Raw genomic sequence first — 24418 nt, forward strand, 5'->3', positions numbered from 1 at the left:
ATTGAGAGCTCAGTGTCTGTTATTCTTAAAGTGTATTAGCTCTGGTTTAAGCACTTGGGCTTCAGGCCAGTTATTTTACATTAGGAAGGTTCGTGGTCTGCACTCTTGTGGGAGGAGAGGCTGGACTCTGCCCTTCTGAGCTGGGAATTTCTGGTTAAAGGTTTATAGTGCCTGAATATTTGAACTGTATCTTACTGAAATTGGTACACCTTGTTTGCTGTAGCATAGACTAGATCCAGGCCTGCTGAATCTAGCTTTGTTTGTATGCTTGTTATTTCCCTGGAACGCTAATTCCACCTAAAACGCGGCTTCTCAGCGCTTCTGTGGATCCCTAGTGATATCTGCATTGCTTACTGTACTTATTTCCTTGCTTCGCTTGAAAGAAAGTTACTGTTTGTCGTTTTTTGCATTTAAGTTACCTGTAACACATTGCACTTGTTACATGGCACTTGCTCACTAAAGCAATTAAAAGTCAGCACTAAAAATTAAAAGCACTACACCCTCGCTCCCCATTGGCCCCTGTTTTCAATTATAAAGGAATTCCCAATATTATTCTAGCATGTCCAAAGGTCAGTTGTCAATCTCCTCTCTGGTCCAGCTGGTGAATATGGGAATCTTGAGGCAATGTTACAACTGCCTCATGTACACAGACAACCCTCTCCTCCTCCCAACAAATTCCAACACATGTGAGAGATGCAACCATATAGCCAAACTGGAGGCTAAGCTCTCTCAACTCAGTACTGGCATAACCAGTCAGGAGGAGAAGGAAACCACACTCACTACAATTCCAGTCTCACATAGACCTACCATGACAGCAAATCAAACACATAATCACACAGAAACATACTTGGAGGCTCTAAATAAAGATCTGCCTAAGCAGCAGAGATCTCCAAAGCAGACACCCAAGCAACCGCTACCCCAAAACAAAACACGTGCAACACATATCTCACAAAGCCAGTGTGCCGAACAGTCACAGCCCTTAAGGCTAAACAACACACCTGATACACTTGTAATAGGTGACTCCATCATCAGGCACACTGACGTCCCGCTCACCAGGCTGAACAAGGAGAAGGTCACGGTGAGCAGCCTGTCTGGCGCTAGGATCCGCCACATAACACAAGCACTCAGGTCACTTCAAGGCAAGTACAAATATGACTCCGTCATTGTCCATGCTGGTGTGAATGACCTGAGACGTACCTCCCTGGACTACATGAAAAGAGACATAGAGGAGCTCTCTGAGCATGTAGCCCAGGCTGGTATGACCCTGACCTTGAGTAGCATCTTACCCTCAACAAGAATGATGCCACAATATGAAGACAAGATGATCAATTTCAACAACTGGCTTAAGTATTGGTGTCATTCAAAGGGGATCCAATGCCTGTCAGCTTGGGATGATATGCACGACAAGCCACGATGCTTTGCTAGGGACGGCTTGCACCTGTCACCCCTGGGCTTTCGGATTTTGGCAAAGGCTCTTGCTACCCCCATAGTGCCTTTTTTAGGCAAGGCTCAAAAGACAAACCCACCTCCATAGGTATCACAAGGGATAAGAAACTAAGAGTAATGCTACTCAACGCCAGAAGTCTAAACCTCAAGATGCACACACTCGAAACTCTCCTTAGCATGGAGAACATCGATATCTGTGCAGTAACAGAAACCTGGTTCAGGACTCCCGAGAGCACCCCAGCACTACCAGGTTATACCTCATACCATGCTTTTCGGCCCCAAAACTTGGACCGAACCACAAAAGGAGGGGGAATATCGATATTCATCAAAGATACCCACACCTCCAGGTTGGTGGCAAAGCACGAAGCATCAGAGACTATCCATGTGCAACTAACAGTGGGTAAAACTGCCTTCCAGTTTATAGCCTGCTACAGACCACCAAACCCAGGAACCCCATTCGGCCTTCCTGAGAACACTGGAAAATATAAAGGTCTCTCCGAACACCATTATATTGGGCGACTTCAACTACCCAAACATAGATTGGGAGCATTACTCTAGCTCCAACACCCTTGCCCAAAGGTTCCTAGAATTCATAAACTCAAATGCTATGAAACAACTTGTTACCACTCCCACAAGAGGGGAAAACATACTGGACCTGATCATCACCAACATGGGGACTCTATGCTCCAGACCAGAAGTGTATCCCTCACTGGTAAGATCAGACCATAAACTGATCTCACTGGATATTCACATCTCGACCCCACCCCCTGCCCAGAAAACCACAGTGAAAAACTTCTCTAAAGCAAATTTCACACTCCTCAAAACTGAGGTGGAATCCTTCAAAGCCCCCGGGCCTGTGGAAAATACGGCCCAGACCACAGAATCCTTTAAATGCATTCTATGAACACCTTCAGGAATGCATGGATCATGCAATCCCAAATAAAACCAAAACCCAATCCTCCAAAGGCAGATGACCTGTCTGGTGGACCCCAGCCATAAACAAACTATACAATAGAAGGAGGAAGCTACTACATGATAGAGCAAAATCCCAAAAAGGGAAGGCATCTCTTATCAGTATTAGCAAAAAACTAAGGGCACTCATAATATCGTCAAAGGCCAGCTTCGAGAGAAAAATTGCACAGGACACTAAGAATAATCACAAGGCTTTCTTTAGTTATGTTAGGAACCTGGGTGGGAATTCCCAGATATGCTCAGAATTAGTCCAAAATGACAAAAAATACACCGAACCCACAGACATTGCCAACATCCTAGCTGACAGGTTCAGCGCAAACGTCTCCCCCCCCCTCCCCACCAAAAGGGCAAATATCTGTCCCAGCAGAGTGCTGCCCCCCTGACATCTCAGATGCTCAGGTGGGAGCCGCCCTCCAAAGCAAAAAACACAGCATCAATGGGACCAGACGGTGTCCCAGGCTGCGCCCTACATGAACTCCAAGAAGAGCTAAACCCAAACCTAAAACTACGGTTCAATCTCAGCCTTACTACAGGATATGTACCCAAAGAGTGGCGTACAGCAACAGTGGTCCCTCTCCACAAAGGTGGTGCCTCAACGGACCCTGGAAACTATCGCCCCATAAGCCTGACTAGCTTGGTCTGCAAAGCTATGGAAAGGATCATCATGGACTTCATAAATAAAGATATTGGGGACCTACAGACACTGGATCCTACCCAGTTCGGCTTTGTTAAGGGCAGATCCTGCCTCTTAAACCTGGTTGACTTCTTTGAAACAGTCACCAAGGCCATTGACGAAGGGAAGGTGGTCCACACAGCCTATCTGGACCTCGCAAAAACCTTTGATACAATACCCTACTCGGGCATTATAGATAAGCTCACCAGCTTAAATATAAACCCCTATGTCACTAGATGGGTTGCAAACTGGCTCAAGGACAGAACTCACATGGTTAGAATTGCTGGAGCCATGTCAGACTCCAAACCAGTTACAAGTGGCATCCCACAAGGCTCAGTCCTGGGACCTCTCTTGTTTGGTATATATTTATTGGAGGTACAGGCCAACACGGAAGGACTGTGGCTGACCAAGTTCGCAGATGATTGCAAACTGGGCGCCATAATCGACTCTCCAGCTGACACAAGCATCCTCCAAAAGGGCCTCATAGAAACAGACAACTGGTGCCAGAACCATGGCCTCAAGCTAAACGCCAAAAAGTGTATAGTCATCCCCTTTGGCAAAAACAAAGTGCCCACAAATTACCACATAGGTGGTAATCCATTAAGTACAGAAGAAGTAATTAGGGACCTGGGGACCCAAGTTGATAGCAATCTCTCATTTGACAACCACGTGGCCAAAGTGGTTAGAAAAACATTTTATATAGCCCACCTAATCATGAAGGGGTTCACATCTAGATTAGGGGAGGTCATCGTGCCTCTTTACTCATCCCTCATCAGGCCCATAATCGAGTACAATGCCCCTTTTGGGATGTACCTTACCAAACACATGCAGCAACTGGAAAGACCCCAAAAGTACCTCACCAAGAGGATCAAAGGGCTCAAACAGATGCCATATGCTGCCCGGTTAAAGAAACTCCAGCTCTACTCAGTGGCATACCACCTGCTCAGAGGTGACCTGTGCCTGACGTATAAGGCCATGTCCAACCCGAATTAAGGGACATGCTGCACCTCAAAAATCCAAATCCCATCGAGCTACACGCCGAGAGACTTGAACCTCAGCACTGAAATAAATAGGACATGCTGGAGGGACAGATTCATAACCCAGAGGCTCCCTTCACTATGGAATAAAATCCCAGTCCAGGTTAGGCAGAGTCCCTCATTGATTCTCTTCAAGAGGAGTCTTGATGAGTGGATGGGAGATCATAGGTTTACCCAGGGTATCACTTCTGTGTCACTGTTAGACAGAGGCACAGTATACTAACCTCGAAAAAGGGCATAGCAAAATTAATTTAAAATGGGTGGCGAAAGCCAAACATACTCTGGCTAGGCTTATAAATGCCCTAGGGCAGATAGCCTAGTATGAACCTATGAACTATGGTTCTTGCAGGGGGGGCATGTCCATCTGCTCTACATTGTGGTCCTTGATCTTATAATCTTTTGGTGCAGTTGTCTCAGGATATTGTTTTCCAATGTAACAGTTCTCTACTTTTCAATAGCAAATGTGTATATGTGTGTGTGTGTAGATTATTATTATTTTTTTTTTTTAACCAAAAGCTAATTTTCCCAAAAAATGCATTTTTCAGTAAAAATGTAAGTCAATTGGTGTTAGGGCTAGGAGTATGTGTGTGATACTGTTTGTGGGCTAGGTTTAGAGTAAGCGTTAGGTAAGGGAATAATTTTAATGCTGTACATGTGTGCTTGTGTGTTGGAAGCGATTTCAAGTGCTTTATGTATTTTTACGGAGGTATGGAACAGGCTTGGGGTTACAAGCAGGGAGCTAAAGCAGTTAATCTTAAAAGAGTAGTATTGGCTGCATTTTTAAAGAGGACTCCTCAGCCTTGTAACAGTGGTTAACAGTTCACGCATTAGACACATATGTAGCATAGGGTTTTGATACTGTACTACAGTCTGATATCCTATAAGCCGCGGTGGTGCAGCGGTAGCATTGTTGCCTCACATCAAGAGGTTCTGCTGTTCGATTCTCTGCTGGAGCGCCTTCTGTGTGTAGTCTGCATGTCCTCCCTGCGGTCGAGTAGCATTTGGAAGACATGCGTGAATGGGCATGCCTTCGTTGAAGGCTGGGCTTCGAGCTGGCACCTCGGCACTATAAAAATCTACTGCCAATCATTAGCAGACCAGAGTTCCGCTGTGGCGACCCCTAACCGGGAAAAGCCGAAAGAAAAACAACTACAGTCTGATATCATAAACAGCCTAGTTAACTTAAAATCATACAATAGGTTAGTTTACTGGGTATATAAATCATTTGCAGAAGGAAATAATGGGCCAGTCTACTAGGAAAGATTCATAGGAATCGGGAATCAGAAGAGGTGTGCATCTATGTCAGATGTGGGGGGGGGGGGGGGCAGTTTATTTCAGAATAGATTTTGCTGAGATAAACGCAGTAAACTACATGTAGTTAACAAAGCATGCTACTTGATTGTAAAACAGAGTATATACTGATAATTCTGTCATATTTCCATTACTAGATATAACAATTGCCATATTCCTATTACCAGATATACTTAATTGGGTGGTTTAAGTATGCTGTGGTGCTGTCTAGTAATCTAGTAGGAAATTATTGGATCTCACACACACAATTAAACGTCATACATTAGATAATCCGAAAATGCAAATGACTTGCGTCGTATGTAGAACAAGCCCTCAACCATGACTTAAGCATAGTTAATGTCTTGAGAAACTATGTTAGGATAATACATTTAATCCTGCAAGGTGTCTCAGATGTCCTTCCATATCACTGTTGCAATATTCTTTACCTAAGAGATTTACTACCAAGGACAGTTCAATGTACGGCCATTATGCCAAAGCCTTCAGCTCTTATAGGCACTCTGCATCAAACCTTTGCTTCCCATGCATGATGAAGAGAGTAAAGGTGACATGTGGACACAGATACTCCAAACTACTTTGCTCCCAGTCCAAATGCCATTGTCGAACATCACTTTGGACTCCCTTCTACTGTGCTGGTTACCAAGACTTTTTTTTTTCAGATAAGTACCCCACTGGGGGGGGGGGGGTTCTTTCTTTCTTCTACATTTGTTGTCTTCATGTCCACTAGAAAGGGGAAATTTCAGTCTGGGAGGTAGATTCCCCATAAAGACCATCATGACCAGTGATTTTTTTTTTGTTTGGGTGCTTCTCATGACCATATGCAGTGTTCTGTCTGCCAGGCATTTGTACCCAAGACCGTCCACAGTTTCCTCTCCTCCTTGTCCCATATACCTAGACACCCAACATCTTAATTTGTTAGTTCAGGATAATATGGTGGAATCTTTCCATCCTGGGGGCCAGCCATCTGCCAAGAAAGTTAGTCTGATCTGTCTGCTGTCCAGTCTTCTAGGACGTCTCTCTTAAGGCTGGTAAAAGCCTGGAGGACCATCTGATGGTTGCTTCAAATTCCGCTGTCACAACCACATTGGAAGCTGGCACAGATCTGGCTTCTTCTCGCATGCTTTTCAAACACCTGTACCTGATGTTGAGGCGCAACCTCAGCTAATTATATCCAAAGGACTGCGGGAGGGGGGATTCCTCAGATCTTAGTAAGGGAGGAGATTCCTACTATCATTATAGAGCTGCGTCCAGAGTCTGACCCTCTAAGGATGTTTTGTGCAGATGTCCTGCTGCAGAAGAAACAGAAAACAAAGCATATTGTGAAGGATCCCAAATGTGAATGGTAGAATTTCACATTTTATTTAATGTTTGATTGACTTGAAGCCACTTCAAGAGGTCTCTGCTCTTGCTCCACCCTGATCTTTCACTCCACTGAAGAGGCATAGGGAGTTAGATTCATTGGATGAGGATCTGGACTCTGGAAGAATCATTGGCTTATTGTTCCCAAATCCCTTCCCCCTGAGTACGGTTCAGATGAGGGCAACTCCATCAGCCCAGACTACCTTTCGAATAACTCTCCTTTGGGAATACCACTACCCATATGATGGATTACTTTAAGTGGGATTGTTCTCAAGTGTCTGATATTCAAAAAAGGTATTATGAGCTCCTACAGATGGAGTCTCTCAAACCATCTGCTGTTCCTATTGTTCTGGATGCCCTTCTGGATACTTTTTCGGCAGCTTCTGTAGCCCCAGACTCTCAGCCTCCACAACCTAAAAAATTGGACAAGTTCTGTAAAGTGCCTGAGGAGTGTAAGTTTCTTTGTAAATGCCCTTCTACTGACCCTTTTGTAGTGTCTGTCTCCTTTGACAGGCCATCCAGGTTGTTGCCCTCCACCAAGCTGTTGCCTTCTGATAAGGACAGTAGGGCAGTGGAAAGGCTGGGCATGAAAGTTTACACTGCTGCCACTTTGTCCTCTAGGGCCATCAACTACTGCACTCATATGATTAGATGTTTTGATTCTTCTTTGTCAGGCTGCCAAGGTAGTTTCTGACTTTCCTGACTCTGGGGGGGGAAGGCTTTGGTACTTTCCCTACTCGGCTGTGCTGCTCAAGTTATCCACCATTCAATCAAATGCAGCTATGATGCACCTGATGCCTCTTCCAGAACTGCTGCCTTTGGTTCAGTTATGAAGCATTATTCTTGGCTTCATCTACAGACTTTGCCTGATGACATTAAGGCCAAACTTTTAGATACTCTTTTGGGTAATAAATACCTTTTTGGATCTGCTGCTGCTGACCTTTTCAAGGCTATTCAGGACAAGGTCAAAGCCTTACAGAAACTGAAGCATTTTTTGTTTCTGCTGTTCCTAAATTTCAGAGGAATTATCCCTCTAAATCTGCCTTTGTTCGTAGGTAGTCTTGACTTCCTTCCAAGAGCAAGAAGGGTTCTAGTGTGCCTCCTGCTAAGTCTACTCAGACTTCGTATGCCCAGAAACCTTCTTTTCTGGACAAGCCTGATTATGTGTGACAGTTTGCTACCTCCTCCTGCCAACCACGTTCCCTTGTCCCTCTGCCTTTCCCTGTCTCTCCCAAATTGGCTTGAAATCACTTCAGATTCTTGGCTTCTGTCCATTATCCATCAGGGATATATACTGGTTTGGAAGTCCCTGCCTCCCTTTTGAGGTATCCATCCTCCTCAGGGACAGCTCTCTCATTTCCCAGAAGTTCTTCTCTCTCTTTTAGCTGAGGGCACCATTCAAGCCATACCTCCCACAAAGATATTTTTGGTCCCACAAAAAGAGGGCACAGGGAGACCAATTATGGATGTTTTTCCTGCCGAACACTTTTCTCAATATTGCTTCCCTTCATATGTTCTCAACATTATTCTACTTTTTTAGTTGTCCACAGAGACAGGGTGTCTCTTCGTACTAATATTTCTTTTATGCCCAAGGTGGCCAATGGATTATCCCTTAAAATTCCTGCTCTGCAGTCTGCTAGTGGAAAGGTTCCTCACATCTTGGATTTGCATAGACAGTTCAGATATCTCGGCTTTTTGTTTCTTTTCATCCTGGAATATTGGGTTTAGTTGTTTCTAAGCAAACCATCTCCTCCTGGATTTCTAAGGCCATTTCTTTTGTTCCTTTCATGGCAAATGTCTTTCCTCACCTGTAAGGCACATTCTGCTAGGGAGTTGCCTCCTCTGGTGCCTTTTTCTAGGGTCAGGATACCAGTTCTATCCTTATGGCTGCTACTTGGTCAACTTTCACTAAATATTACAAGTTGAATGTTATTTCCAGGGCCAGGATAGGCTTTGCCAGGGCTATCCTGCATGGGTTTGTGGAGGGTTCGTCTCTGCCTACCTACTCCCAGGCATCATCTTGAATTCTTGTACTGTCCCTTAGCTGAAGAATACTGCAGCATTGATATGGAAGGACACAGGATAGATGTCCTCTTCATTGTTGCAGTATTCAGTCTCTCCCCCCCTCCCCGTGTATTTTAATATCCTGAACATTTTATGATGACTGAGAGACTAAACAACTGTATTTGTAGATTTGTAGGGCACGTTTTGAAAGTCTTGGCCAAAGACTAGAGGATGTTTGATGTGGCTGTAGTTGCATTGATTCCTAAGTTAGCAAAATGACATTTTATGTTGTTCCTCCTAGGCTGAATGAGAATAGGATGGGTGGCTGTCATGAGGAATAAAAATAGACGGATGGCTCATTAGTATAACAGATGTAGTCAAGTGCTTGTAAATAATCGAGAAGCAAAAAAGAGTTGTATATTATCTTTCCTATGAAACTGAAGTCTACTTACTAAGCATCGGGATACTGTTCCCCAACAGTCTGGGGAACTGCTTCTATGGATACACAGAAGTGACAGTATTATTTATTAGGAACCTTACTTTCTCCTTTTTTCTAGGAGACAGCAAAAGCTAACAGCTTCATATTTCCTGTAACAATGGGCCAGAGTAAAAATTAGTGCTCCCACCCTTCCATTGTGCACCGCTTGGGCGTGTATGTGCCTCCTGTTATCCTGTGCTGGAATCTGTACCTGGTCATCCATCAAGTTATGTTCAACAAAGCTGTTTCAGTTTGTGTTAAACAGAAGTGGTGCACTTCACATCTTTTGTGCTTAGTCCAGATGTTTGCACCAGGTCATCTGGGGAGCAGTCAGGGTAAAGACCTGTGCTTTTTAGAGCTGGCTTATAATGTTAGTAAATGATAATGACAGATTTCTGTACAGAAATATAAATGTTTTATGTGATACTTTTCCTGACTGAAAGACCATGTAAAATGTTTTTATTTATTTATTTATTTTTTGTGCAGTGAAGAGTTTTAACATGTCAGGGTGTAACATGTATCCTTCGATTTCCTGGACGGGATATTAAAAACCAGAAGTAAAATACTTTTCTGATCAGATTTTTGGGAAAGTTTTGGGTGAATGTCTGCCACAGCACCTGTTGTATTCCCTTTCTTGCCAAGGCTTAAAGCAGGACCAGTGAATGGCTGAAATCCAGAAAGTGGTCATTGCTAATCCAGTTGCTTTCACCCAGGAGTCATAAATGATGCTGTCATTCTTATACCTTTAAATAAAATCTCATAGAGAAGGAAGATGCAGGCAGAGAGTGTACCCTATCCACTTCTCATAGTGAAGGAAGATATAGGTAAAATGTTTCCCTAACCACCTCTCATACAGAAAGGAATGTAGGCAAAACCTGCCTTTAAGTACCTGTCACAAAGAAGGACCATGATTGGCTCCAGAGTCAAGAACATTGGACTGAACCCTAGAAAGAGAGATTCTTTGTGAGGGAAGGTAGTCACATGACCTTTAGTGAACCAGGCAACATGTGAGGATGCCATTTGGGCATCATTGACAAAACTAATGCTATTGTTAAAAACATTTTGTGTGATGATAAGTTATTTTCTCTTTTGTTTGCTTGATTTCATCATTGATGATTAGCTCCAGCAGTAACGTTCATTGATAAGTTAGTATTCATGAAAGCCCCCTTATAGTCTTCTTTGAAACAGTTGAGCCAAAGCTAGGTGTAGCAGCAGAGACCATTACTTGCCAGACCTAGAAAGTTGCCTTACAACACCTTCATTGTTGTAAGTGACTATACCCATGCTTCAGTTAACATTAGAAGGTGTAAGCAAATGTCACTTGAATAAGGCAGATTATTCATGTTCATATGATGTTTGTAAGCACATGCAAACATACAGACTGTGACCCACACTCTATTACCTGTGCAGCTAATTAACTTGGGAGCATAGGTGTGTCGGATGAGATCTGTATCTCTGCACCAGGCTGGCAGACATTTCGAAGAGATGAACATATTTCTTGTACCTGTCTAGTATCATGAACTTCTTGGCTGGTATATATACAAACTGCAGTTGAGCAGTCAGGTATTTTTTGAATGGTGGCTTCTGTCACAATCCAACTATATGGTTTAACAAAAGAGAAAGTTTTTTATGGAACTTATTCTTAAAGACTGAGCTGGAGTGCCTGGATGTAGCTAATTTGCTGCCATCAGTCCTTTTATATCTACAAGAGATGAAACCTGTCATGCCTGGCATGTATCTGTCTTTTCTGGGGAGAAGAGGAGTTTTATGACAACAGTTCTTGTTTGTGGCTCTGAGAATGTCAAAAATGGGGAGTCTTCAAGTGCTGATGCAGGAAACCTGGCTTGCTTCTCGCCATCTATTGAGTCTGCATTAAAACCAAAACTAGAACAGAAGCAAAATAATAATCTTGTATTTACTTATGGCATATTGTTTGGCTTGAAAGGAAGAATACTTCCTGGCATTTTACAGATACTAATGGAGACTGAACATTCCTATGCCTGATCCAAATTCTCTTGTCCGTAAAGCATGTGCTAAAGGGAAACCAGCACTTGCGTAACTGTTGCGTGAAGTTGTTTTGGAAGGCAGATTTTCAAAAGATCACTAGAACAAAGAGGGCATTCATGTGCGCAGATGTTTAGATGGAGCCAGATAATATAGGGGAAAGAGAAGTGTTTACTTATTGCATTGCTCTCTTGCTTAGGTTTCTTAGCTATAAATCCTAGTCCATTCTGAAGTGTGCTACTTTACCCCCCCAAAACCTTTCTGAATGTACTATTATAAAATAACTGCCTGTTGCTGCCTTAATGCTTACCCTAGAATCTCTGCTTTTCTCTTTTCCTAGTTGAACTTCACATTTACCTACACTAACATACTGCAGCTTCTGCATAACGGTGTCTACAGGATTGCAGTTGGCCACCACAACAAAAACTGTTTCTCCCAGCAGTTAATCAGAGTAGGCTACACATATAAAAAACATTTGTTAAGCTTTCTCTTACAGTGCTGTGTAATTAAGCAAGTCGCCATTTTGGTCAGCCATAGGGCTCTTTTCTACTTGAGTGTTTGCCTCCTTCCCATGTAACTAAAGTACACTGACTCTTACAGTTGTCTCTCTGACCCTAATTTTTACAAATATACCGTGTACCTTTCTGGCTTTGTAACACTCGGACATAGATTCCCCTTGAAAGTTTTACTTACTTGTCTGACATTTAAACAAGTAAACCTTGTAAAAATCCTCAAAATTGTATACTGTTTGTCTGTCTTTCCTGCTAAACATAAGTAAAATTTAAGTGCTGAGTGCAAGTAACATTAAAGTGCTGAGTGCAGATTTTAGGCCCTTACATTCAACTTACCTCTAACCACTCCTACTGCCTTCTGTTTTCCCCACCCCCTCTTTCCTCGTACAGGTTAAACTGCTACAAATTAGTACAGGCACTGGTTCATTCCTGCTCTGCTTGCCCTCGCTTCGCACCCCACCCTGCCCCCAAATTCCTCCTGCCCCTGCTGCTGCTACATTTATTGGTACTAGACCACACCCCACTTTTTTAAACCAATCAGTAATAACTTGTCACTCAACAGCACCACCCTCAACCTGATAACACCAGTCCTCCAACTCTACTGTTCCTTTTGCCTAAGTTTCAAGTCTCATTCAATAGGTATGCTATCTCCCAAAATAGTCTTATTGACTCTACTTCTACCCCTTTTACTCATCCCATATCTCATAACCATCTACAAATGTCAAGATCACCCAGGTTTCCACTACCCTAAATTCCAAACATCCATCCCATCTACAGCAGATAATAATGCACCCTTACTCACTTCCCTCATGCTACCTCCTTAACCCCTAAATACAACCATCTTACTAGCCCTAGTTACACTAGTCCTAAAAATAGACACTATTACAAAACTTTATTCGAAATCTTAAAACTCATACTCAGGATACACTACAACCTCACAAAGGATGGCGACATCCACCCAAACCTTTGTCCATCCCCACCTGTTGATCCTAATCCCCCTGCTATATCCCCTACCACCATAGCTCCAACAGATAGACCTCCTGACTCACTACTGGCCTGCCATCTAAACATTAGGAGCATAAATAACAAAACTCAGCACCCGCATGCCCTCTTAGCTGTTCATTCTACTTCTTTCGGCTTTTCTCGGTTAGGGGTCGCCACAGCGGAGCTCCGGTCTGCTAATGATTGTCAGAAGATTTTTACAGTGCCAAGGTGCCAGCCCGACGCCCAGCCTTCAATGAAGGCATGCCCATTCACGCATGTCTTTCGAACGCTACTCGACCGTGGGGAGGACATGCAGAAGGACATAGTACAATTGTTTAAAATATTCCCATAACAGTAGATGTGATTCACTGTTGCTGTATTTCCTCCTTCAAACCAAACCCCCCTCTTGTTTGTTCTGTTTTTTGTTTAAGATTCCCTTCTGGCTAAGGGTCTCCCCTTTTTCTTCTGCATTTTTTCCTTCTGGATGTGTAAGGACTCCTTTGTCGTAGGGAGATTGTTCCCTTCTGGGCCAATGCCCTTTTTATGCCCCATGTTCTCTGCGGAGACTCTTCATTCCCCAGATATATTACACTTAACAGAAACGTGGCTAAAGCCTGGCACCAGGGACCATGAGATTCTGCTGCCAGGGTACAGTATGTTTCGACTTGACCGTAACACCAGAAATGGTGGTGGGGTAGCCATACTTTACAAGTCTACCCTTTCTGTCAGCGTAGACACTCAACAACCACCCCAGTTCAATAATGCTGAAATTCTTATCTCAAAACTACAAATTAATAAAAAACAAAAATGTAAACATTGTTTGTGTCTACATTCCCCCCAGGGAGGAACACAGAAACCTTAGAAGAATTCTTATATTGGTTATCCAATAACTACCCATCACGAAACAATTGTTCTTGGGGATTTCATCATTGACTGGAACACTTGCTCTTGTGAAACCCCCACAACCCACATAAACCTCTATGGATTTACTCAAATCATAACCTCCCCCACCAGGACAGGAAAACCCAATAACAAGGAAAGTACCCTAGACTGGCTACTCGTCAATACCCATCTTCAATCCTATAAATCAGGCACTTTGCCTGATGACCTAAGTGACCACTGTCTCACCTATGTAATGAAGCTCAAAGTAGACTGCTCCTACCAACTCACCTATAGAACATTAAGAAACAACAAGAATTTTATTCTCACCAAGTTTCAAAATGAACTTAAGGCATGCAGCTGGTCAGTACTAAAAAGTCTCCCCCTTGATGAAGCAGGAGCATACTTTAACACCAAATTCCTTGCTATTTTTAACTCCCATGCTCCCAGCCGCTCTATTAGAACCAAAGTTAATACTGCACCACGGCTTTCTAAAGATACCAAAATTTCACTCAGAAACAAAGCATGGGCCACCTACTGAAAAACAAAAGCCCCACTTGATCAACTAAGATATGACACCAAAAAATCCGCAACCTTAAACAAAAAGAACCACTACTACCATCTACTGCAAAAACACCAAAACAAACCTCAAAAGTTCTGGGCAGGAATAAACAAAGTAGTCCACCCAAGCCAAACTGCCACTCCACCACTCTCAGCTTCCCAACAATAATCCCCAGTAGACATTGCTAATAACTTCAACAGCTTCTTCACAGAGACAATCCAGTCTCTAGCCAGCCAACTCTGTCCCAGTGGCTCCAATTCTAATGCAGCCACACCCAGTACTCAAACATACTTTATCTTCCAACCTGTTCCTACTCAACTTATTGATGCCCTACTTAAGAAACTAAGACCCACCACCCTGGCTGCCGACCTCCTCTCAGCAGACTATCTGCAAAAGGCTGCTGACACCATAGCATACCCCATCTCAATCTTGATCAACAAAGCTATATCTGAAGCTACTGTACCCACTATATGGCAAATCTCCCATGTCATACCTCTCCATAAAGGAGGCAGTTCCACTGAACTGTCAAACTTTAGACCCATAGCTATTCTGTCACCTCTAGCTAAAATTATGGAGAAGTGCATACACATACAGCTCATGCACTACCTCACACAGAACAAGCTGTTGTCCAACTTTCAGCATGGCTTTAAGCCACACCACAATACTACTACTGCTCTCCTCTCTTTCTCTAACGTCATTAACCACAACCGCAATAATAACAAACTATCCTCAGCACTCTTTCTAGATCTATCCAAGGCTTTTGACATGGTTGACCACAAAATGCTTATAAATACCTTGAAGACCTTCTCCTTAAACAACCATGCACTCCAGTGGTTTCAATCCCACTTGCAGGGAAGGCAACAGGCAGTCCTATGGCAGGACAAGCTATCATCTCGCCTACCCATCACATTAGGAGTCCCCCAGGGCTTGATACTAGGACCCCTTCTTTTCTCCATCTTTATCAACGACCTTCATTCAGTCATCCCAGATGCTACCTGCATTCAGTATGCAGATGACTCCACCTTGATTTGTTCTGACACCTCACCAGCCATTTTATTCACATTAACCCAAAATACCTTCAGTACAGTGGAAAAGTTGCTCTCCAATCAACATCTAATCCTAAATCCTAACAAAACTAAGCTGCTCCTCTTCTCCCCCACATGCAGGACCCCCCCTGGTATCCTTCAACATAATCGCTAACAATGGCACTATCATCTCCCGAGAAGCCCAAACTAAACTACTGGTTGTCATAGCTGATAACCTGAAGTTTGATGCGCATATCAATCAAACTATCAAAAACCATTAATAAAAAGTTGGCTCTCTTTACAGAATCAAACCTTTCCTTACCCCACCACTTGCTAGAACTGCAATTGCCCGTTCCCATCTACTATCAACTCTTCTCTACGCCTCTCCTCTATTCTCCAACTTAAACAAAACAGGTCTTAATAAACTATCATCCTGCTATAACCACATTGCCAGATTTGCTACTGGCACAGCCTACTAGACACACCACTGTCACAACCTAAATCGGCTAGGATGGCTTGAACTGCCTAGCCTACTGCAGTTCAACCAGCTAATAATGGCACATAAAGTCCTTTACCAACCAGATAATACACCTGCACTAAAAAATATTATCCCCTACACCAGCACCCGTCCACTGCGATCATCCACTAGACTCCTAGTTCAAACATACAAATCCAACTACTCAGCTGGGAACTCTGTTTGCCAACTCTGTTGGAAAAACATGGAACAGACTCCCAGCTGACTTGACCCTAGAACCCTCACTAACTCAATTCAAAAACAAACTCAAGAAATACTTCAAAACTCATCTGTTATGTCCTTGCACTAACCCAGACTAGTGATCTCTCTATTTCTTAGGTGCCTTACTTTCAGCTACTTCTAACTTTTTTCTACCACTCCATTTCAGGAAGGGTCAATTGTATAAATGCTGCTCAATGTGTCTTAAACCTGAATGTAATGTTATGTGTATATATAACTTTGAAAATAATGTTATGTTTTGTAAAGTGTTTTATGATAAGTTAGTACTACTACTACTACTCCTTTCGGCTTTTCCCAGTTAGGGGTCGCCACAGCGGAATTACCTGTCTGCTCATGATTGCCAGTGGAGTTTTACGGTGTCAAGTTGCCAGCCTGGCGCCCAACCTTCCACAGAAGGTACACACATGCACGCACTCTCGCCTAGGGCCAATTTAGAGTGTCCAATCCACCTACTTTGGGATGTGGGAGGAAACCGGAGCACCCGGAGGAAACCCACCCGACCACAGGGAGGACATGCAGACTCCACACAGAAGGCACCCCAGCCGAGGATCGAACCAGAGAACCTCTTGCTGTGAGGCGACAACACTAACTGCTGCACCACCGTGGCCGCCCTTTATGATAAGTTAGCACTATATGTGTTAACTGCTGGTTATTACTTATGACTGTAATCTGCTTGAAACTAGCATTTACTAAATGGTCAATGTGTATTATTATCTTGGAGCTTTTCTCCCCAGGCCTCCGCTGAAAATGGGCCTATATCCAGTCAGACTATCCCGGTCAAGAAATGTAAAATAAAAATAGAACCACTGCCAGGAGGCCAACTGCAGCAGACCACAGTAGGTAAGGCAATGAAGGGGGTGGAATGATCACTGACGTTTGGGCAGCCGTGTACTGAGTAGGAGGATTAAATATAATGTAGATCGTCACTGGCCTTTGATGTCCAGTTTAGTGATTTATGATGAACTAGAGTAGCAGCACATGGTCTCACACCAGATGTTGCTGGCAGAATGGCAGTCTGTACTAACACAGCAGAAGACTTGTAATTTCCATAGTCAAGGTCTCAAGCATGTGGAAGAGTCTTCATGCAAACACTTTAAAGGATGCAGTGCTGGTACTCTTTACCAGTACTGTTTTAATCTTTAATTATGTAGCCACTGGAGGAAAGGACACACAGTCACCAGAGGCAGTGCCAGTGCCTGTGAACTTTGGGGGTGACATACCCACCTATGACAGGTGAAAAGTAGGAGAGCAGAGCTGTGTCTAGGCTTTGTTAAGGTCTTCCTTACATATTGTGCAGTTATCAGGAAAGTTGTCCTTGCCTGAATTATTTTACTTTTTGTCTCCTTTATACTTGTCCAAAGATGTTCATATCTGGGAATGGACAAGCTGAAGCTTTACATTTTGTAGAAGTGGGTCAGTTATCTTCTCCATGTGAAGACTTTGCCACCATTTTACTAAGAATACGTTTTCAAGGGCTTTCCTCCTTTTTTCTGCTGACTTTGTTGAAACCTCTTACTATGTTTACAGTGCTTTTTAGCACTTTGTCTGCCACATGGAAAGCTGCAGGGTTATTACTTAGTAGGGCCATAGTGGAAGCGTTAGTAAACAGGATAAGAAATCCTTTGAAAGATGAAAGGTGCTGAAAAATGCAATTCTAAAAAATTGTCATTAGAGAAAGAGTCATAATGTTTTTGAGAAAGAAAGGGTGAAATGATGGTGGGATTGCCTTTTCAGTGCTTAAATTAAGATAATGCAGTCCCATGTGATGCAGCTGTAAAACCTAAGGAATGTGTGTAAGCATCTATTATTGTATAGTCTTAACTGCAAACAATGTTTGCAAGAACATCAGCAAGGTATATGAGCTGCAAGCTTGAAGAAGTGCTTAATTGGACAGAGAGCAGAATATGAATAACATCCGACTTGTTAAAAGAAGCATTTACTGTACTAGATTCTACTGTGTACATTTAGATTTTCTAAATATGGAGTTATCAGATCAAACATTGAGAACAAAGTTTGTTCAAAACTGCAGCTTTACATTAAATGTTTGCAATTTAATTTGACAAGATATTATGGAAATTATTGCTCTCTCTCTTTTTTCAGATCCAGTGAAGAAGACAAGTGGTTAAAACATTTCTGAGTGTTGGATTATCTTTTTCCTTTGTTCTAATCTGTGGTTAAAGAATTACATAGATTAAAGTAGATTAGTTAACATGTTTTATGTAACATGAATTCAGTACCTGGAAAGATTTAGGGAATTTAGTTGGTGTCCTTTAACAGACTTTCCTCTGATAAAACGGACAGCATTTAAGTCTAAAAGAATGACCGCTTGATAGGGGTTTGCTCCCATCACCATGGGGGTTGCATTCTACCACTTCAGTAATATTCGTAGGTGCTGATCTCGTTTTATAATGTTACATTGCCTGCCAAAAGACAGCAGTGGTATTCAACTCCACAGCCTCAGGGCAGCTTGAATATGAATTTCTCGTGATACTGCTATAGATCTGCAACAGCTTATTCTTGATTTTGTGTCAGCATCTCTTAAGTGACTTGCAAAAATAAATACTGTGTTGTACCAGAAATACTTAACAAAAGTGGAAATGTTATATCAAGGATGAGGTGAGATAGAAGTGTGTACAACGCTTCTATTCCAGACTCTCCACAACAGCACTACTTAATTCTTAACAAGGAGAAGCTAAGCATCCTTTGACATTTGTTGAAAAGGAATGGAAAATGGGAGTGTTCAGTTACACCTCTGAAATGTGGAAGGGGCCAGTCACCAAAGTATGCATCAGATTTAAATCTGTCGTAGTTGTCCACTGTAACATTGGACTATTCTCTGCAAAATGCAGTTACCACAGAGTAGATTATTTTGACTTGGGGCTACAGGACTAAACTTGTCTTCTTGGGAAATGGTTGAATCTCAGCCCTCACATAAGAATTTGTTTTCTGGTGTTTTGTTTGCAAATGCTGGTTTATACTTTTTCATATAAAATGGCATTCTTGCTGATATCTTTTAAGGAAATAGCCAATGTTCATGAGAAATTAAAAGTGAGGCACCTATTTGAAGAATAAATTCAAAATACAACCAATACGTGAATTGAGGCAGTGCTTATAATACAAAGATGGAAATACCCTCTGTTAGAATTACAGAAATTAAACAACTCTAACAAAGACCATGCGTATACAAACAAGACAGGAAACCATTAGAACCACCATCACATTTCTTTGCTGTACATACATTAAAATGGAAAAAAAGAGCAAATGCAATACTTTTCTACCAATAAGATCAGTACCATTAAGCATTCTTGCTGATATCTTTTAAGGAAATAGCCAGTGTTCATGAGAAATTAAAAGTGAGGCACCTATTTGAAGAATAAATTCAAAATACAACCAATACGTGAATTGAGGCAGTGCTTATAATACAAAGATGGAAATACCCTCTGTTAGAATTACAGAAATTAAACAACTCTAACAAAGACCATGCGTATACAAACAAGACAGGAAACCATTAGAACCACCATCACATTTCTTTGCTGTACATACATTAAAATGGAAAAAAAGAGCAAATGCAATACTTTTCTACCAATAAGATCAGTACCATTAAGTATATACTGTGCAATCCTCTTGCATGATGCTCTCACAGTGTTTAGCTGTCCATCCTTTTATTTAGTTTACAGTGCAGAACCTCATGGTAGTGTATTCAGTGGGACAATTAATTTGTCATGTTATCATACATCTTTGCATAAGTATTTTCTAGATCATTGTCTTTAACAACAAGAAAAAAATGTGATATATCCTTGAATACTGCACACTCTGGTCTAATAAATTCCATTTGCTAATAACATGTTCACCCTTTCCTGCTTTCAGTAACTACTACTTGTCTGAATTCCAGCATAATTTTTACTACCTCAGTAATACGAGGCTGTGATTTTGATTTCCATTTCTTTGTAATGGTTTTTCTTAGCTAACAACAAATACAAACAGATAACAATTTTATAGGTCTAGAAATCTTCAACTCCACATCCAGTGAATGAAGGAACATCATAATTGAGCTCTCAAGATTTATATCGCCAGGTCATTTATAATACCGCAAAATGTTCCCTTAAATTTTCCTAGTTTGAACGGTCCAAAAAGACGTGTCACCAATTTTCACGTCATATATAAGTCTAAATCATTGCATTCTGTCTGCTTCCATTTGTTTTGTAAAGTATGTGACATCTAATATTCATTATTTCACTGATTTGTTAGGATCTGTGGACAGTGGTCTATTAGAAAGCAAATCCAGCAATATTTTCTAAAGACATCCCAATGCAATATAATGTTGTTATTCATTATTAGTTTTACCCAAAATGTTCTTTGCCTTTTTAAACAGGTGGTGTCATGTTACCTTTTGTGCAGCACAGTTGGGTCAGATGATAAAAGGATGTAATACTGGGACAAAAGCCTAGGTGAAAAGGGATGTCATATTACTTGTGCAGTCCTACTGGGTGGAGGCTAAAAGGATAGTTGTGAAGTAGAAGTGTAGGTAAAAAGGTTGTGTTGTGTCACTGTATGTGTAAGACAGCTGGGTCACATGGTAAAAAGGGCATGGTAGTGGGAGCCTAGGTAAAAGGGGAGTGTTGTTACTTCATGTTCAACACATCTGTGCCACATGATAAAAGGACATTGTTGTGGTGTAGGGGCCCAGGTAAAGAGAATGCCATGTTATTTTATGTGCAGTACATCCAGTGACCCAGGATAAGGAGACAGTTGTGATGTCTAACACTTGAGAATCTGCAGAGGGTAGAAACATTGTTTACTGAGCTATTCTTAAAGAGATGAAGGATGTGTCATGTTTTAGATGATTGCCTGAAATATGTACAGATATTTTGTGATGCATTTCTTTTTAATTTTCAAATGCAACTTGTCACCAGAAAACTGTACAGTTCTTTTAAAAGCTAAATGTGAATCTCTGTACATATGTATGCAACACTCTATAGAGGTCTGTATTTCATTCCATTTCTTGTCCTGTAATTAGTTTGAGAGCAAGTCACTTAATTTCTTTTTTTTCTGTATGCTGATTGGAGTACTGCAAGAACAAGAGCAGGTGGATTGTATTGGAGTCAGACAATCCCATTTTCCATTTCAGCACACACAGATAAAATGCAGGGTGACACATTTGAGTATGCAAAATTAGTAGACGTAACAAAGAAATGTTATTTAATTCACTTGCAATTAAATGAGAAACTGGAAGTATACCATTACCTTTTCCGTGTGCATTATTTTCAGGTCACTGAATCTTTTGATCCACTTACTAAAAGAAGCCTGATTGCAAATTGAAGTTTCTTAAACTGTAAATACTGTGATTTCAAAATGTCTTGCAGCATGCATAGAGTTGTATTGAAGCAGCAACTTCACTAAGAGTTCCCTTTTTCTGTGAACAGTTGTGTACAATAATTGTGGGTACAGATGAATCTACCACTAATCCATAACCCACCCATTTTCTTTGATTGCGTCACAAATATTACATTAAATATTTTATTTAGCAAAAAAAAAAAAAACAGGTTTAATTTGCAGCTTGTAAGGTCACCTTCTTGGGTTTCATGTGCAAGGAAGGGACGGGTTTATGAAGTACAATATACAGCAAAATTTTTATGACTGGTCAAAAAGCCACTATCCTAACTCATTTTTCCACGATTCTTTTTGGGTGACTGAGAATGTACAGTACTATGTAATTAATTCCATACACGTTTTAATTTAGTGGTTCTGTACAACAGTCATACTTCATATTCCTTTTTAACTCCTTGAGATAGTCTATTTATCATGGATTTGGCTATTAATGAGAATGGATCTTCCTGAAAAGAGGATCTTAGACTTTAATGGCTGTAGTTACTAGAAAGGCTAACCCAGACTCTGCTACACTTTGCTGTGAGGGAAAGGTTAGTTTGCTTTTTATGTGTTGTATTTTGTATTACTTTATTGCTGTTTCCTATTTTGAATACTGTTATTTGTTTTCTTTACCTTGTGTTTTACTTGTATTCTGCTTTTAACTGCATATTAAAACTTGAAAAGAGACCACAGCTGTGTCTCGTGAGTCAGGCAGAAGTTTTTTCCCCCACCCTCCCACCCGGTTACTGTTGTGTTCTTAAACACCACTGTATTTCTAGTTGCCTGCCCCTTATGTTAATTTGTCCATATATCTCATTTCCTCTCTGCTTTTACTGGCTTGTGTGAGCAAGCGCAAAATTATCATTTTGTGAAATCACTCCCCTTCAACTATTTAAATTTATTGGCAATCCTACTGTATTCCATAGTACCAGAATACAAAAGTGACCACCCCCTTTCAATCTATCTTGCTGTTTTAAAAATAGTGACTCTCCACTAAAACTTTAACATTTTAGACAGGTAAAACATAAGTTACCTACTTTCACATCTAGCTCCTATAGTGCACACTGCAGTGTTTAGGATAAACCATTTTTTTCATCTTACCTTTAAGCATCCCTGTAACTAGCACTTGTTCTAAAACCTGATGGAAAGTACTAGGAAGCCGTAAACTGATACAAGCACTCAACTCTCCTTGTTAATAAGGAGAAATTAATCATAGGCACTAAACAGCCTATAATTGCAAAATACCTTGATAAGGTAAGGGAAAACAGCTCTTGTACTTTACAAAAAAAAAGCACCAAAGCAGGCATGCCCAGCGGTCAGCTTCCAGTGATTTCTCCTGTCCACCTGGTGAATCTGGGCATACTGGGGCAATGCAGCAATTGCCTCATGTACACAGACAATGCTCTCCTCCTACCACTCGACACTACAACCTGTGAGAGATGCACTTACAGACCAAATTGGAAGGAAAGCTCTCTCCACCCAAGATTGTACTAGACAGTCGAGGAGAAGGTTAACACCCACACTACATCTCAAGCAACACATAGCCCTTCTAAACCCACACCACCAACACCCTCACATAGCAACACTAAACCCTCATATGTATGGAAGTCCTTAACAGTAACCTGCCCAAGCAGCATGGACCTCCGAAGCTGAAATGCAAACAAACACCAATCACAACCAAAGTGTCACATAGCTCACAACACCAGTGTGCCACCCAACAACAACCCCTAAGGCAAGACAATGTACCCGACACTTTAGTCATAGGTGACTCTATAGTCAGGCACACTGATGTCCCACTCACCAGGCTGAACAAGGAGAAAATTACAGTTAGCTGCCTGTCTGGTGCCAGGATCTGCCACATAATGCATGCACTCAAGTCACTACATAACAAATACAAATATGACTCTGTCATTGTCCATGTTGGAGTGAATAACTTGAGACATACCTCCCTGGACTACATGAAAAGAGACATGGAAGAGTTGTCGGATCATGTGGCCCAGGCAGGTATAACCCTAGCCCCTGAGTAGCATCCTGCCTTCTCCCAGAATGATACCACAGTATAAGGACAAAATCCTTGACTTCAACAATTGGCTAAGCTTCTGGTGTCATTCAAACGGGATCCAGTATCTGTCTGCCTGGGAAGACATGATCGACAGACCACGATGCTTTGCCAGAGATGGTATGCACCTGTCGCCCCTAGGATTCAGGTTACTGGCTAAGGCTCTTGCCACCTCTATAGTGCCTTTTTTAGGCAAAGTTCAAAGGAAAAAAACACCACCGTAACAGGTACAAGCATGCAAAATCTGAAGGTAATGCTACTCAATGCTAGAAGTCTAAACCTCAAAATACACTCTCTCAAGGCACTCCTAAAATGGAGAACATCAATATCTGTGCAATAACTGAGACCTGGTTCAAGGCTCCTGAGAGCACCCCTGCAATACCAGGCTACAACTCTTACCACACGTTTTGGCCACCAAACCAGGACCGAAACACTAAAGGTGGAGGAGTGTCCATATTCACCAAGGATATTCACACCACCAGGCTAGTTGCCCAACACAATGCATCTGAAATTCTCCAGGTGCAAGTAACACTAGGTAAGACTGCAATCCAAATTGTAGCTTCCTACAGACTCTCCACCATGCCCCAAGATTCTCACTACACCTTTCTAAACATACTGGAAAATATTAAGATACAACCAAACACCCTAATACTGGGTGATTTCAACTACTCTGCCATTAACTGGGAAAACTTGTGTACCAACACATTTGCCCAACGGTTCTTGGAATTCATAAATTCCAGTGCCCTTGATCAACTAATCCATAGTCCCACCAGAGGCTCCAATATCCTAGACCTGGTCATTACCAACATGGGAAATCGATGCTCCATGCCTATGGTCACCCGCTCGTTGGTCAGGTCTGACCATAAGCTAATCACCCTTGACATCCACATCCCTCCCCCACCCCCCAGTAAGGAAACCTCTGTAAAAAAACTTTTCCAAAGCCAACTTCATGCTACTCAAGTCAGAAGTGACAGACTTCATGACAACCACACAGA

General features: G+C 41.9%; 1 protein-coding gene across 4 annotated transcripts in view; it reads left to right on the forward strand.

Annotated features, from left to right (window-relative positions):
* LOC122787576 (apoptosis-inducing factor 3-like) overlaps nucleotides 1–21237 on the forward strand; it is a 1199414-nt gene extending 1178177 nt beyond the window's left edge. For all 4 annotated transcript variants that reach the window (XM_044054360.1, XM_044054361.1, XM_044054359.1 and 1 more), the window contains one exon: nucleotides 18098–21237. In XM_044054360.1, the coding sequence (XP_043910295.1) occupies nucleotides 18098–18134 (37 nt within the window). In that variant the 3' untranslated portion in view covers nucleotides 18135–21237. The remainder of the gene's footprint in view (nucleotides 1–18097) is intronic.
* The last annotated feature ends 3181 nt before the right edge of the window (nucleotides 21238–24418 follow it).

The sequence above is a fragment of the Protopterus annectens genome, chromosome 13.part0 (genome assembly GCF_019279795.1).
Source record: "Protopterus annectens isolate FY-2018-M chromosome 13.part0, PAN1.0, whole genome shotgun sequence".
NCBI lineage: Eukaryota > Metazoa > Chordata > Ceratodontiformes > Protopteridae > Protopterus > Protopterus annectens.